Here is a 16,084-nt window from a genome sequence, read left to right as displayed (position 1 = left end):
CTTCCGGTACTTTTGGGGGGGCGGGCGGGGGTTGCTTTGTTTTTAAAAAAAACTTTAAAAAAATATTTTTCAATATGATGTTTGAACAAATTTCAATCATACAATTACCATGTGGGTAAAACGAATGTACAGCTAATGACGTCATTGTAGGCGTCATAGTGGTGAGGCTTTTGCTGGATTTTTTTTGCCTGTGCCATGTTTGTTTCAAAACGTCATTTACAACCTGCCAACCTTGTAAGTGACGATGAAATACTGAAGTAATCAATCATACAATATGAAATCAATCCCGACCGAATGCATTGCTGTATATGGTTTATAAGACCACATTTACAGAATGTTTGGAAGGGGCCAGTGGCGCAATGGATAACGCGTCTGACTACGGATCAGAAGATTCTAGGTTCGACTCCTGGCTGGCTCGACTTTTTTTCTCCCAAAATGTGTTTTAAATATATTACCAAAGACGTAGCATACAGAAATCTTTCTTCACTTGTAATTAAGAAAAATCTACATAATATGTTAATTTTAAAAGTTTTGGAAAAGAATTCGCAAAACTGTTGAAATCGAAATAGTTGAATCTGTCCCCCCCAAAATTGAAGGGCAAAATAGGGGGAAAATACCCCACACTTTCAATTGCCCTGATTCTGGAGGGCCTGAGCTGATTCGATTGGCATAGAAGACAACAGAACTCGAGCCAGTTGACATGAAAAGTCAAAACACCCTGGTTTAATGCCAGGTTTTTGTGATCTAAAAATGTGAACAAGATAAAACATTTCAAAGATTTAGCCACATATAATCTGTTTAAAAAGATTTTTGAGAGTGGAAGTAAACAGGAAGTAAAATAAACAATTGATATAATGTGGTTGCACAATTGGGCAACTCTGCTAACATGGGGAGGAGGCTGTTCAGAATTAATCACATTCAAATCCATCGTTATTGGGAATCACCAGTCACTGTTTCACTCAGCCAGGTCTTGCAGGACTTCTCAATTGGGTGTGTGTGTACTGTATTTGTGTTCGTGTGTGTTTTTGCATAAAAAAAACTTGTATACGTGTACATAGCTGGTTTGTAGAGAACTGAAGGAGATACCTGCTGACTTTGCTTTACCTGGGAATGAGTTTGATGGTTGAGGTTTTTGATTCAGGGTTCTATGTAATAAAATAATACAAATAAGATAATATATTGTTGTGTCGGTGGTGGAATTCTGTGGGTAAGTCCATACTTTGTGGGGCCGGCATGGGTGGAGGACTGCAGATGCTTTCACAAGAGCAGATGTCAAATTCAAGGCCCGGGGGCCCTGTTAACACTAACTTGAGCAAATGACTGTGTCATTGATTTGAGTGACTTCAAAACTATTAAACCACCCATTTGTTATAACGACGCAATGATACAATGAGACAATTAGACATTTATTTGGTTTCACAGTCTTAACGGCCCATCCGAGGGAAGACTTAACTTTGAAGTGGCTCGTGACAAAAATGAGTTTGACAGCCCTGCACAGGAGTATAGAGTAGTTCGGTCGTTTAGCAAATCTAGCTGGGACTGCCTCTGGGTTGAGCCCAATGAACTCTGCCTAGCAACAGGCAAACGTTAAGTACTGTACATATAATCCATTAAATTCTGTTGATCACTCAAAGCAATAATTCATAATTGCATATTATTTTTATATGGCGCATCGTTATAAAAAGGCCAGCGATTATTTTTTCAAACCACAAAAGCAGCATTGGGCAAATCTTTGGCTGCTGTGACGGTTGACTCCTTCCTTTCCCTTGCTTCACTCGCTCTATTCGAGGCACTCGTTCACGTCACACTAGAGGACGAGATTAAGCACACTGCAGCGGAAACACGTGTAGGAGTGATGTAATGTCGCCCGTCTGCTGACCACGGATGGCTGTTTGTGCCAGGCTCTGCGGAGTGGGTCAGTCGCGGAGGTGCCGGAGGCGACCGCGGCAGAATCAGCAGGTGCAGGCGAGCGATTCGGACATGGACGAGGAGGACGAAGAGCGGATCGTGGGCCAGAGGCGAGGCGACGCCTGCTGCGGGGGCCCGGAAAGCGGCGTCAACACCGCAGGGCCGAGCCGGGTGCACCGCGGTGTTGTGGGCGGCACGGGACACCCGCACCCGCAGGCTTTGTCGGAACTACCGCCGGAGCTTTTAGTGGAGATCTTCTCTTTGCTTCCCGGAACCGCGCTCCCCAACGTCGCCCTCGCCTGCAAGACATTTAGACAAATCATCAACACAGAAACCATCTGGAGAAGGCGGTGCATGGAAGGTACATAGACAGCTGTCGTCGCTATCTTTTAAGCGGCCTGCTGCTAACCTCTATTTGCTACATCGCCTAGACGTCACACGGCGTGACATTCCTCCGTGCTGTTAATTAGATGAGCCGCTGCGACGACTATATGATTATATGTTCGCCGCGCGAGGCCTGCCTATTGATCGGAAACGAGAAGCACCTGCACGCCGCTGTCAAAGCAAAGCGTAGCAAAGCAAAGGCGGACCGGCTGACTTTGTTTACAGGCCCTCAGCTCAGCAATCTCGCAGTAAACAGTGGGTCTGTGGAAGGGTTCTTTGTTTTTTTCCATGCCCCCCAGCCACTGACCGGCGAACAATTGCACGCGTTTTCGAAAGCAGCTGTCGATATATCAAAACTACAGCAGCGAATGTTGCCCTCTCGTCAGGTTTCATTCTAGGTCGCAAATGTTCGCCAGACTTTCACCAAGTTTTATATACATGTATCTATTGTAATATCCGTTACTCGGCGGAAGGTGAAAGAAGAGGCCTTTCCGTGCAGGCATTACAATATGTTTTTCCTGTTACAAGGGACTTTGGAACGTGTACACAGGTGAGTCCCAAGCAGGTATTTAGGAAAGGCACATATTTTGCATGAGCCAAATATCACGGCATACCTCCAAACAAAAGCATCCCTAAAATTGGAATCCCGGATGCGTACTGGAACGATGGATTGCATTTAAAATGTCCTCCCAAATCCTCAGTGTGCAATGTGCCCCATGTTTAGTTGAACCAAAAAGCAGTTCTTTTGTCGTATAAAATTGGAGCTTTGGCCATCACATAGAACAGAATTTCATTGCCCATCTGTCAGGGATAGAAGAACAAAGATATGTAGTATTTGTAACTCATAATAATTTTGGGGCGAATGGACGATTTACAAGCATGAAAACTCATTAAGTATCTCCTGACGAAAGGTCAAATAGCAGAACAGTTTACACTGTCAACATGTTGTAAGTTACTTGTACACTAGCCGACTGAAAAATAACCTCTGTTGTTAAATTAACTCTGGGTTGTGTAATTGCGACAGTGTTTTCAATAGGTCAGTCCTAGTACCTTTCTAGGTGCAAATGGCATTAAAAGTTATATTTCAAAGACGAGGTCATAGCCCCTAGAGCAGGGGTCTCCAACGTGGTGCCCGCGAGCACCAGGTAGCCCGTGAGGACCACACCAGTAGCCCGCCAGTGCTAGGATTGTGATTTGCTCGTAGAAATTATGATTTAAAAATGCAAACGTGGGCCGTATTATAGATTCTATAGCTACCTATTTAGCTATTTAACTAGCTAGCTACAGTATATATCTAGCTAGCTAATGTTCTAATATTATTAAATGTAATTTGTACAAATGTTATTTCAGACGCGTATCAATTTGGTAGCCCTTCACACAATCAGGACACATGAAGTAGCTCTCACTCTCAAAAAGTTTGGTGACCCCTGCCCTAGAGACACCGCTGCCCAGCGAGTCCCAGATGCCGACTGGGTTACTAAGAATTAGTTTGCACACGATACCATCAAAATTGCAACCACTCACTGAGTAACTGTCTCGTGATTCAGAATTGGAAAAGGAATGTCTTGATCTCAGACACTCTGAGATCTAAGATGATCTAGTTAAGATGCAGTGAAGCTCCTCTTGCAGCAGCAAAATACATAAATGACCAAAACTACTATTACACGTGTAAAAGGTGAAAACAACACAAACATGGAATTGCTGCAAGAACACATTGCGCTATTCAGAGAAATTTGAAATCGAGTTTACCTGATGACCCATCAGCTGTGTTCCAGTTTAACCCAAAGGTGTTTGATAGTAAACAACACTCATCCAAGTATGTCTTTATAGACCATTCTTTGTGCAGCTTGCACACAAGAGGGTTTCTCCAAACTGACCTTCCACTAAATCGGTGACATAGAATAGCGTAACATTTCCTAGTTATGTCAGGATTCCAAATTCAGGGGAATGGAGGCCAAAAAATTGTGAGATCTCTTTTTGTCCTCACTGTACCAGATTGTCCAGTCTGAAGATTGAATACATTGTAACAGTGTGTCAACTATCTTCTATATGGGTCACGTCTCCTGATAGTGGTTGTTTTAAAGTGGTCTATAAATAAGGTTGAGTTGATTTGCTGCCATGAAATTTCGCCCTGCCATCACACTTGATGTTGCTTTTAATATAACTGTCAAAATGCGTCTAAGATCTCCCAATGTGAGTAATGGGCATGCCCATTCCTTCTGGTTGTATCTTTCGAACCTTATTTTTTTTCCGCAGAGTTCCACATGAAGGAGGATCTGAGAAAGATGGAAGTGGGCGGAGTTTCGAGCCGAGACCTGTATGTGAAACGTGAGTGATCTTATTTAACACCGAAATGTCAACTCTGAATGTAATACTGTCGTACTAGTACGGTATTAATGTGGCTCTCATGGAATGTGACATACAGTCTCACGTAAAGTAATCATTTTAATTCTCTGTCGAATAGGTCCTTATAAGTCGTATCCTATGCCGGGTATATTTTGTTGAATGAGTAGAAATCATTCCTGGTGAAAGCCACAACCTTTGTCTTTTAAATTTGTGATTACCGGAGCATAGTCTTTTCCACTGCATTTTGGGGCCATTTTGTCTTTTGTCATTCACTTGAGTACCTCGTCGGTCAGAGCGCTTCTGGATCTCTGGCTCCTCAACATGCCAGTGTTGTGCCTGTCCAGGTCTTGACCCACGAGTGAAGTCTGGGCGCTTTATGAATCTCCGGACTACGAGTGTATGGACTATAAAGACGTGTACACGCACCGTATATACACGGGCCCTGAATTAATGGCCACAGCACGAGGGCCTTTGTGTGTTTGTGAGGGATGCTACTCTTGGTGTAATTCTGTTGGCTGTGTTTTGCTTTCTGTGTGGATTGCAAATGCTTTTAGTGGCCAGAAATAGAGACATACAGTCGATGCATAGTGTATTTAGCCAGCTGGTAGAGGGAAACTCAATCCGCTCACATATTCCTTCGAGGTTTTCCAACAAATTGAACTTTGTGCTAATAGAGATACAAAAAAAAAAATAAAAAACGTGTGCTGTGTGCCCTTGCGTCAAGTGTGTGCACAGCACTATCGGGAGTGCTGATTATGGTGCATTGTGCTCTTGTGTTGCAGTGCTTCATCCGTACAGACACATTTTGGGATTATGGCAGCCTGACATCGGCCCTTATGGGGGATTATTAAACGTAGTGGTAAGCATGAATATGAAATGGAAAACTTTCTGAAATGCAAAATTCAGCCGTAAATGTTTGACAACTACATTATTCCAAGGTTGATGGGCTGTTCATCATCGGCTGGATGTATTTGCCACCACATGACCCTCGTGTAGAGGATCCCATGAGAAGACGGCCTCTCTTTCGTATCCACATGTGGGAGACCAAAAAGGCTACTGTGGAGTGCATGTATGGACACAAGGGTCCCCACAGAGGAGACATCCAGGTGAGGAGTCACACGCTCTCTGAGCGAAACTATGCCAATGGAATGTATTAAATTCCTAAATGTGAGTGTATGTGTAATAATAATAATAATAATAATAATAATAATACATTTTATTTGTGGGCGCCTTTCTAGAAACTCAAGGACACCTTACAACAAGCAGTTAAAATCACGAGTACAATGTTAAAAACAACATCAAATAAGAAAAAAAAATAAATACAACAAAAAGAAATAAATAAATAAAATAATGGCTTTATGGTCTGAGTGAATAGGCTTGTCGAAACAGATGTGTTTTGAGGCTAGATTTGAAATGTGTTAGTGAGTCTGAATTACGAAGGTCAGCTGGGAGTGAGTTCCAAAGCTGGGGAGCAGAGCGACTGAAGGCTCTATTTCCCATGTTGACGAGGCGAGCAGGGGGGACAGAGGAGGAGGAACGAAGAGAGCGGACAGGCGTAGGAATATGGATGAGGTCAGATAGGTCTGGAGGGGCTAGGTTATGAATGGATTCGAATGAGAGGAGCAGGATTTTATATTGAATGCGGTGTAAAATGGGGAGCCAGTGGAGATGTTGGAGGACAGGTGTAATATGGTTTATGTATGGTGTGAGTGTGATAATGCGGGCGGCTGAATTTTGGACTAGCTGAAGCTTATGGAGGGTTTTTTGAGGGAGACCAAACAGAAGGGAATTACAGTAATCGAGTCGCGAGGTGACGAGGGTGTGTACAAGTATAGCAGTGGACTGAGGAGTGAGAGAAGAGCGGAGCCGGTGGATGTTTCGAAGATGATAATATGCAGAACGAGTGATGTGGTTGATATGTGAGGTGAAGGAGAGGGTGCTATCAAGGATGACACCCAGACTCTTGACCTGAGGGGAGGGGGAGGTGGAAGAGCTTTCGAAGGGAATGGAGAAATTGTTTATTTTGTTCAGAGTGGATTTAGTGCCAATGAGGAGGAATTCAGTTTTATTGCTATTCAGTTTGAGGAAATTTGAGGTGAACCAAGATTTTAATTCCTGCAGGCAGTTGGTTAGGGAGGATGTTGGAAGTATGGTATTAGGTTTGGTAGAGATGTAGAGCTGAGTGTCATCCGCGTAGCAATGAAAGTGAATGTGATGTTTCCTGAAGATATTACCAAGGGGAAAAAGATAGATTAGAAATAGCAATGGGCCAAGGACAGAACCCTGAGGAACACCTGAAGTGAGGGGAAAGAGGTGAGATCTAAAACGTTTGAGCTGGATAAACTGGGTGCGGTCAGAAAGATAGGAGTGGAACCAGGAGAGGGGGATGCTGGTGATGCCAATGGAGGAGAGTCTGTCGAGGAGGATGGAGTGAGAGATGGTGTCAAAGGCTGCACTGAGGTCAAGCAGGAGGAGGATGGCAAGTGAACCGGAGTCAGCAGAGAGAAGAAGGTCATTGCATATTTTGAGAAGGGCAGTTTCGGTACTATGGAGGGGACGGAAGCCAGATTGAAATTGTTCGTAGAGGTTATTGGAGGAAAGATGGGTGTGAAGTTGAGCAGCTACTGTTTTTTCTAGAAGTTTGGAGATGAACGGAAGGTTTGATATGGGACGAAAGTTGTTCAAGTCGGAGGGATCATAGCCAGGTTTCTTCAGTATGGGAGTGACAGCAGCAGTTTTGAGATGGGATGGTACAATGCCAGTAGAGAGGGAAGTTTGAATAATGTTAGTGATGAGAGGGAGAGGGCCGGGATAGAAGCTTTGACTAAAACAGTAGGGAGAGGGTCAAGTTGACAAGTAGAGGATTTGGACTTCTGGATTAAAATGGAGATTTGGTGGACAGATGGGGATGTGAATGCAGAGAATAGGTGGGTAGGAACCGGGGAGAATGGAGAAGGAGGGTTAGGAGCAGCTGAAGGGGTGAGTTGCTGGTGGATAAGTTGGATTTTGGATGTAAAAAATGAGGCCAGAGTATTACAAAAATCAGTGGAATAGAGATGTGAGGGAAGAGTGTCAGCAGGTTTAGTGAGTTTAGAAATGAGTGAAAAGAGTGATCTGGGGTTGCCTTCATTGGAACTGATTAATCCAGAGTAGAAGATTGATTTGGCTTTGGATATTGAGTCCTTGTAATGGAGAAAGTGGGTAGTGTACATTTCTTTATGAATGGCGAGTCCAGTTTTTCTATATAATCTTTCAAGTTGACGGCCTTTAAGTTGTCTGAGGGTAGGGGTAAACCAGGGTGCTGTTTGGTTGAAGGAGACAGTTCGGGTTTTGAGTGGGGCCAGGATATCGAGAATGTTATGGAGATTTGTATTGTAGTGTATCAAAAACTCATCTGTTGTAGAAAGACCATCAGTACTGGGGAGGTTGTTGATAAGTGATTCTAAATTGTCCGGGTTAATGTCCTTGATTTTACGGAAATGTATAATGTGTTGTGGGTTGGATTTGAAAAATGACAGGTTAACATTGAATGAAAGCAATAGATGATCCGTGTATGGGAGGAGATCGGTTTTACAGTTTGTTGGTGATAATCCAATACAGCAGATCAAGTCCAGAATATGTCCTTTACTGTGTGTGGGAAAGTTGACATATTGTTGAAAACCAAAACTGTCCAGACAGGAGGTAAAGTCTTTGGTGAGTGAGTTATTGATATTGTCCATGTGTATATTAAAATCTCCTAAGAGAATCACCTTTGGTGATAGTGTATACAGATGAGTGAGGAGTGTAGTAATGTCAGTGATAAAATTCTTGTTTGGTTTTGGTGGACGGTAAATAGTGGCAATCAGTGTGGGAGTTGATCCAGAGAGCTGTATAACTGTAGCTTCAAAAGATAAAAAAGCAGGCACGTTTACAGGTGCAAATTTCCAATCCTCGCGCAGAATCATCGCGAGGCCGCCTCCCCTCCCAGTCGTGCGCGGCACATCGTGATAAACAAAGCCCGGTGGAGTAGCTTCATTAAGAGTACCATAATCATTTGGCTGCTGCCAGGTCTCAGTCAGACACAGAATGTCAAACTCACGGTCTGTCAGGATGTCGTGGACGAACTGGCCCTTGCTCGTAAGGGAGCGGATGTTCAGTAGGCCAACGTTGACAGCAGTGCAGCTGCGAGCGACCGCAACGCTATCCGACCTCGGGACGCGTGTCAACACAGAGGCATCCGCACGGCGTCCGGTGTTCTTCCGTGGGCGGCGAGTGGTGGACCAGAACGACCTGATGGAGCTGGAGTTGTCGTACTGATAGTTTCGGCGTGAGCCCCGGTGAGTGCACCTTCGCCGGGGCACGTAAAGGATGTCCGGGTGTTGGAGCAGAGCAGGCGGTGGTGGACCGTGTGGATTAAAGTTGAGTTTGAGCTCAGTGGCTGCATATTGGTGAAGCGCTTCCAATGGGTGGTGGAAAACACACAGAGCGAACCAGCAGAAAGCGAGCCACTCACAGCTGATCGACATAGCCGGACCGGAGTAATGAAGTCGGGAAGCAGCAACAGGTAGCAGGTAAGCTAGCCGCTAGCCGCAACTCAACGACAACTCAATACTCGATGACGGGTAATGACAGTTCGGCCGATCGAGTGTGGATTGATCATTGTTCACTCGGTGACCATAAAAGCAGGTCGACATAAAATATGTCGTCTATAAAAGATCAAAAAATTGACATAAAAATTGACTTAAAAATCAAAAAATCACGGGGAGCCAGCGTTCACTCCGGAAGTCAGTATGTGTGAAAAGTAGTTCATGTTTGTGTTATGTTGTTATTTGTAGACCGTCAGGAAGGATGAATTCTCAACCAAATGCAACCAGACGGATCATCACCGCATGCCAGGGGGCAGACAGGAAGTAGGGCAAAGTTATAGTACTTTCTCTGATTTGTTAATTTGTTTATTATTATTTTTTGCTAAATTTTTAGTTGCTTCAACTCAAAGCTCTTACTTTGGCATTCAGTTGATCTTTATGTGTTTGTGTAGGAGTTCAGGACATGGCTGGAGGAAGAATGGGGCCGAACGCTAGAAGAAATCTTCCATGAGCATATGCAGGAGCTCATCCTGATGAAGTTCATTTACACCAGCCAATATGAGTATGCACCATTTGCATGCACAGGTTTTGACATCAAATACTTTCTGACTGATGATTTTTGGACTTGAAATTCTCAAACTGCTCTCAGGACACGCCTTGTACTTTACGGTCATTCAAAATTCTAGATTAAGTGATAAAAAAAACAAACATGATGATGGCGTGGAGTTCTCGGTATGATTGCGGCACAGTTCTACACCACTGCAAAGTACACCCAGTTTAACACATGTTGAATGAATACTTGTCTCACAGTATCGATCCAAACTAAACATTATTACCTTTGCAAAGGCAGAACATTTGATGAAGCTTGTGTGATGGAAATTGTTATGTTGTAAAAGTGATCTTAATGTGGTGGTTGGTCATTGTATAAGCCAACCATACATAACAGGTCAGCGCTATACACCACTTACAAAATCCTGCCTATAGTATGCATGTGTTGTTCTAAATTTAGGATTGGACATTATGACCTGATGAAACCCCTCCGTGAGTCGTCACCTTACCATGGTGGAGGGGTTTGTGTGTCCCAATGATCCTACGAGCTAAGTTGTCTGGGGCTTTATGCCCCTGGCAGGGTCACCCATGGCAAACAGGTTCTAGGTGAGGGGCCAGACAAAGCACGGCTCAAAGACGCCTTATGATGAGCAAAATATATGGACCAAGGTTTCCCTTGCCCGGACGCGGGTCACCGGGGCCCCCCTATGGAGCCAGGCCTGGAGGTGGGGCTCGTTGGCAAGCGCCTGGTGGCCGGGCCTACACCCATGGGGCCCGGCTGGGCACAGCCCGAAGAGGCAACGTGGGTCCCCCTTCCCATGGGCTCACCACCCATGAGAGGGGCCAAAGGGGTCGGGTGCAATGTGAGCTGGGCGGCAGCCAAAGGCGGGGACCCTGGCGGTCCGATCCTCGGCTGCAGAAGCTAGCTCTTGGGACATGGAATGTCACCTCTCTGGCAGGGAAGGAGCCCGAGCTGGTATGTGAGGCAGAGAATTTCCGACTGGATATAGTCGGACTTGCCTCCACACACAGCCTGGGTTCTGGTACCAGTTCTCTCGAGAGGGGTTGGACTCTCTTCCACTCTGGAGTTGCTCACGGTGAGAGGCGCAGAGCAGGTGTGGGCATACTCATTGCCCCCCCGGCTCAGTGCCTGTACATTGGGGTTCACACCAGTAGACGAGAGGGTTGCCTCCCTCCGCCTTCGGGTGGGTGGACGGGTCCTGACTGTTGTTTGCGCATATGCACCAAACAGCAGCTCAGCATACCCACCCTTTTTGGAGTCCTTAGAGGGTGTGCTGGAGAGTACTCCTGCTGGGGACTCCCTTGTTCTGCTGGGGGACTTCAATGCTCACGTGGGCAATGACAGTGAGACCTGGAGGGACGTGATTGGGAGGAACGGCCCCCCCGATCTGAACTCGAGTGGTATTTTGTTATTGGACTTCTGTGCTCTCCACGGATTGTCCATAACGAACACCTTGTTCAAACACAAGGGTGTCCATATGTGCACTTGGCACCAGGACACCCAAGGCCGCAGTTCGATGATCGACTTTGTAGTTGTATCATCGGATTTGGATGGATGGATGGATGGACCTGATGAAAGTTTAAGAAGAAGTGAATCATTTAATAGTCTGTCAACAATCTCTGTCGTTTTCCCTTGTCAGCAACTGCCTGACATACCGGCGGATCTACTTGCCTCCCGCAATGCCTTCTGACTTGATTCAGCCAGGCCTCTTTAAAGGCACCTATGGCAGTCACGGTTTGGAGATTGTCATGCTCAGTTTTCACAGGACCTCGGCAAGGGCCACCAAACTCACTGTAAGTCACAGCTCTAATACAGTATTTCACCCATCACTCAACTGTCTGAGGCTATTTGCCTTTATTTCCTGACTGATTGGGTTTATGACCCTTTGACTTCCCACCGCCAGACATCGCTGTTGTCAATCATTAATAAATGCTCTCTTGGACACTTAACTCTTGTGCACACCCAAACACAGTGGTTATACTGTACTGAGCATTGAATTTCCTACTTTACAAGTTCTCCTTAAACTTAGCTCTGAGTAACATTTTTAAAAAGCAAAAAAATAAGGGATCAATTTAACTTGAGGCAAAATAAACCTGAGTCAATTAGTATGCACTATGCAGACTGTGGTTTGCCGTTGTCGCACACACTTGTGCTACGCCTGATTGAGGAAATAACCTCACAGCTGATCATTGTAAATGGGCTGGAATTTATCGCAATCGCTAATCTCGAATATATAATCGCACAACCCCAGTTATCCCTGTGCTGGTTGTCGTTCAATTGCAGGGCACATATAGACACAAACATGTATTTCACAGTTCATGCATTGCTGAGTGCACTAGTAATAAAAAAAGAAAAAAAGAATAAAGTCCATTTTAGGTAGACCTAAGCAGAACGTAACACATGTTGCATCTTGCAAGACACAGTTAGTATGGGTTCACTGTGTCACTTGTTTTTTTCTGCATAATACATCACAAAGGCGATTGTGATATTGTGGTTAGCACATCGACTTCTCAGTGCAGAGGTACCGGGTTCAATTTCAGCTCCGGCCTCCCTGTGTGGAGTTTGCATGTTCTCCCGGGCCTGTGTGGGTTTTCTCTTGGTACTCTGGTTTCCTCCCACATTCCAAAAACATGCATGGCAGGCTGATTGAACACTCCAAACTGTCCCTAGGTGTGAGTGTTGACGTGGATAGAAGACAGAAGACAGCTGGGATAGGCTCAAGCACCCCCCGCAACCTTAGTGAGGATAAAGCGGTTCGGAAAATGAATGAATGAATAAAGTGAAAATCATTTAATATTTGTTGGCATATCCCTTAACTGGAAATGCCTCTCTACATTTGAAATTATTTTCCAGGCCTTTAATGCAGTCTCTTTCCGTTCTTGTTTGTTTCTGGGGATTTCTGCCTTCAGTCAAAAATCTGACTTCCAAACACAATAATGCGGCGTGATCAGTGTTTATACCATGCTATTTTTATCAGCTGAGATGTCAAGAAGAAACGTGTTGTATTATATGTGCAGGGAGACCCCAATGTTCCTGCAGGGCAACTGACATTGGATATTGACTTGAGTCAGCCGCTCGTCCTTCCAGACTTGGAACATCAGCGCAATATAGAGGAGCTGTCACGCCTCGTATTGGGTGTACATGAACAAGTACAGAGACAGGTGAGGGAAGGTACCCCTGCCACAGTGAGAGCCCCTGCAGAAGGTGCTCCCGGCGATGCAAATGTGGCGGAGGCCGACCATGGCGTTGGTTCCAATGGCTGCCAGCCAGGTCCAAGTGCAGACACTTGTCCTTCTGAGAGCCACCCCTTTGTCCTGCCCTTGGGAGTCATGGCTCGCAATGAAGTGTACCCACGCACTTGCAGAAAATGGTAAGAACATCTGAAATACATATTGTATGGTAATAACCTTTACAGTTGTGTACAGGAGTTATTACCTGAAAACACATTTTTGTACTTGGGGCCATGGGGCCATGGCTGTAGCTCATTGCAGGCGGAACATCACGGTTCGAGTGAAGGAACTGCAGAACCCAGAGGAAAATTTCACTCATTATTTGCTCTGTCTTGAGCTTCGTTTGAGAAGCATGAACTGAATGTCGGATGAGAGCATATAGAGCTCGGATGGAAATTTCTCTGCCTGAGATCACAGACGGAAACTCTAGAAACAGAGAAATCTATGAGAACTTCTTCAAGTCTCTTGTCAAACGCAAAAGGAGACTGACTTTTGGATAGTAGGGCCGTCACTATCGCATATTTTTAGAATGTATTCTATCGATTATTCCATCGAATAATCGGAGAAAATTTTATTTTGCAAGAAAGTATTACAAAGCCATTTTTCCTGAATTACTATTAACTTACCAATTGTTGTTGTTGTTTTGGTGTTGTTTAGGAGAAAACGACAATGAAACAAACAATTAAGCGATATTACACTAGAGGGGTTGATGTTGGACTTAGCAATCTTATTGGAGCTGATTCAGTTACTGGTTAGCTCATTGTTTTCGAAAGTAAAAGCAGACGTTTGTAAATGTCTTATTTGGACTGAACACAAAAGACTACAAGTCTGCTTTCAGAGTTCAGGATTTGGACAGGTGTCAGTTAAACAATGGCGATAAACGATTAGTTGATTTTTGAAAGATTTGCTGATGAATTTGGTCGTCGATTAATGATTAATCGAATCATGTTTACAATATACATTGATCTCAGTTTGGCATCACACAAATCTCATTGTCTCGGCGAGGTAAATGAGACGTGTTTGAGAGCTCCTTTCAGCAGTTCTTTTTCCTCAAAGAAGGTACACTTAACGTATCGATCCACGTGTTGCCAGTCATACAGCCGAAACATTCAGAGCTTTGTGCGAGTACATTGGCCTTTTGTTTAGTTAAATTAAGTTCATCATTATTTCAGTATTTTTGTTTGTCTGGTCCTTTCCCCCAATAAATGTTGGGAAACACTCCACTAGGACACACAGGTCGAGAATCACAGGTCTTTACTGTATGCACTCACAAACAGCTTGGATAGGCTCCTGCTCAATGATAAGTGGTTAAGAAGACTCGGTTAAGTGTGGTTGACATTTTGTTAAAAACAAACAAACAAAAACATCCATATATTGACTGAAAAATTTATGTGTGTCCATCGCAGCTTCTATGGTACAGGTCTGATCGCTGGGCATGGCTTCACAAGTCCAGAGCGCACCCCAGGGCTATTTGTGCTGTTCGATCAGGATCGTTTTGGCTTCATCTGGCTGGAGTTGAAGTCGTTCAGTCTCTACATTCGTTTGACGGACCACCTGGCGCATGCACATGCTCCGAACTTGGAGCGATTTGAAGCCATGCTGCGCAATATGCAGTCTTGGACATCATGAGGCCCCAAGCTTTAATTCCCTTCCTGGCAATATGATGTATCATAGGAATAACCATACAAATAAATAATAATATAAGAGTACATTATACCTCGCCCACATCCCCACAGCAGTACACATTTTAGATTGTGACATGACCTTTTCCCGCCTCTCTGTTTCTCAAACATTTTGTTTTACTGTCTAAAAGGGCAGATTTATTACTGACCCGTCTTGATTCATAGTGAAGTTGTTCCGGTGCAGCAAAGAAAAAAGAGAGAAAAAAACGGGTCACAGCTGTGTTTTTATTTATTTATTTCCTCCAGGTGAAACCGAGGTAGGATATTGGATACCGTTTATGGTGGATCGAACTTTATGTGCCTCTGATTCTGAAACCATGTCTGTACTTCGTCGTCCTTGAGAAGGTAATGGTGTTATCCGAACATAATGGGCAGTGAATGGTGCCATTCAACGGCATGTTGCATTTGATGTGCATTTAGCTTTGGAGCAAATTATTTTTAGGAAGAAGTGCTGTATGCCTTTCACTTTGATTTATAAATTACATGATTTTGAATAGACACCTTCTCAGGTATTTTTTGTCATCAAATTGTCAATTACAGGACACTCCTTGTGTCTTTGTCATCAAAGTTAGTTACAGTGAGCCAGTTTTAAAGCTAGCCCAATGAATAAAGTGGTCCTCACAACCGCGGGGCATCTTTGCAACATTTGGCAAAGGAATTGCTCTCTTATCGAACTGCAGCGCAGATGTATTATTTATATTTTTTTTTTGCTTTGAGCTCGAGTGATAATATTTTCTGTGATATGCTTTGGCTCTTACACATTATTTCACTACACCTTACTTGATAATGTCAGATGAAAAGTATAAGAAAAAGTATAATATAAGCTATACATACCACTGGGGTCATACAATGTATTACTGGTACGTTTTTTTTTTTTTTTTTTTTAAATTCGACACAACATTACAACATCTGGTATGTGTACCATTGCTGTTGAAATGTTTTACCCATCCACAAGGTTTGCACTTTTTCTGTTGTATTTCATGACACTGTTTCACCGGATATTCCAGACCTCCAATATCCTCTCATTCTATATCACCGATGTGTATATTATATGTATGTATGTACCCTGTATGTCTTATTATGGCTTGATGGATTTACCCAGAAGCTTTTCTACGATAAGTGCACTTTTCTGGGCCGTATAGTAAATCATATCTAAAGGAAGGACACAATGGGCAGCGTGTTTATAGTTGACTGCAGCTATACTAACATTTGCACACAAAAAAAAAACAAACCAACAAAAAAGAGCTTTTGTCTTGTTCATCTGAACCATAATAAACGGTTCAATAAATTTTCCTATCTGCAAGTTATTTGTTTCTGGCTATTTACCGGTAATTAGCTTACCTGAGCATTGCTTTGTACTCACCCGGCAGGGCTTATTTGATGTAATTACTAATCCTA

The 16,084-nt window shown here is 43.9% G+C and overlaps 1 protein-coding gene and 1 non-coding gene across 2 annotated transcripts; both read left to right on the top strand.

Moving 5' to 3' along the window:
* Positions 1-345: 345 nt before the first annotated feature.
* trnar-acg (transfer RNA arginine (anticodon ACG)) lies at positions 346-418 on the top strand. The gene has a single exon. It is a non-coding gene; the product is annotated as a tRNA-Arg (tRNA).
* A 1,320-nt stretch (positions 419-1,738) lies between these two features.
* Positions 1,739-15,989, top strand: fbxo31 (F-box protein 31). The gene is given in 11 exon segments (XM_052060890.1): positions 1,739-2,269; positions 4,549-4,620; positions 4,983-5,018; positions 5,021-5,065; positions 5,421-5,497; positions 5,577-5,744; positions 9,453-9,527; positions 9,656-9,765; positions 11,414-11,567; positions 12,792-13,144; positions 14,411-15,989. Coding segments are annotated over 11 exon segments (1,698 nt in total). The 5' UTR covers positions 1,739-1,884; the 3' UTR covers positions 14,634-15,989.
* The last annotated feature ends 95 nt before the right edge of the window (positions 15,990-16,084 follow it).

This window comes from Hippocampus zosterae, chromosome 3 (genome assembly GCF_025434085.1).
Source record: "Hippocampus zosterae strain Florida chromosome 3, ASM2543408v3, whole genome shotgun sequence".
Lineage (NCBI taxonomy): Eukaryota > Metazoa > Chordata > Actinopteri > Syngnathiformes > Syngnathidae > Hippocampus > Hippocampus zosterae.
The sequence above is the reverse complement of the archived record's forward strand: the minus strand, read 5'-3'. Positions and strand labels throughout refer to the sequence as shown.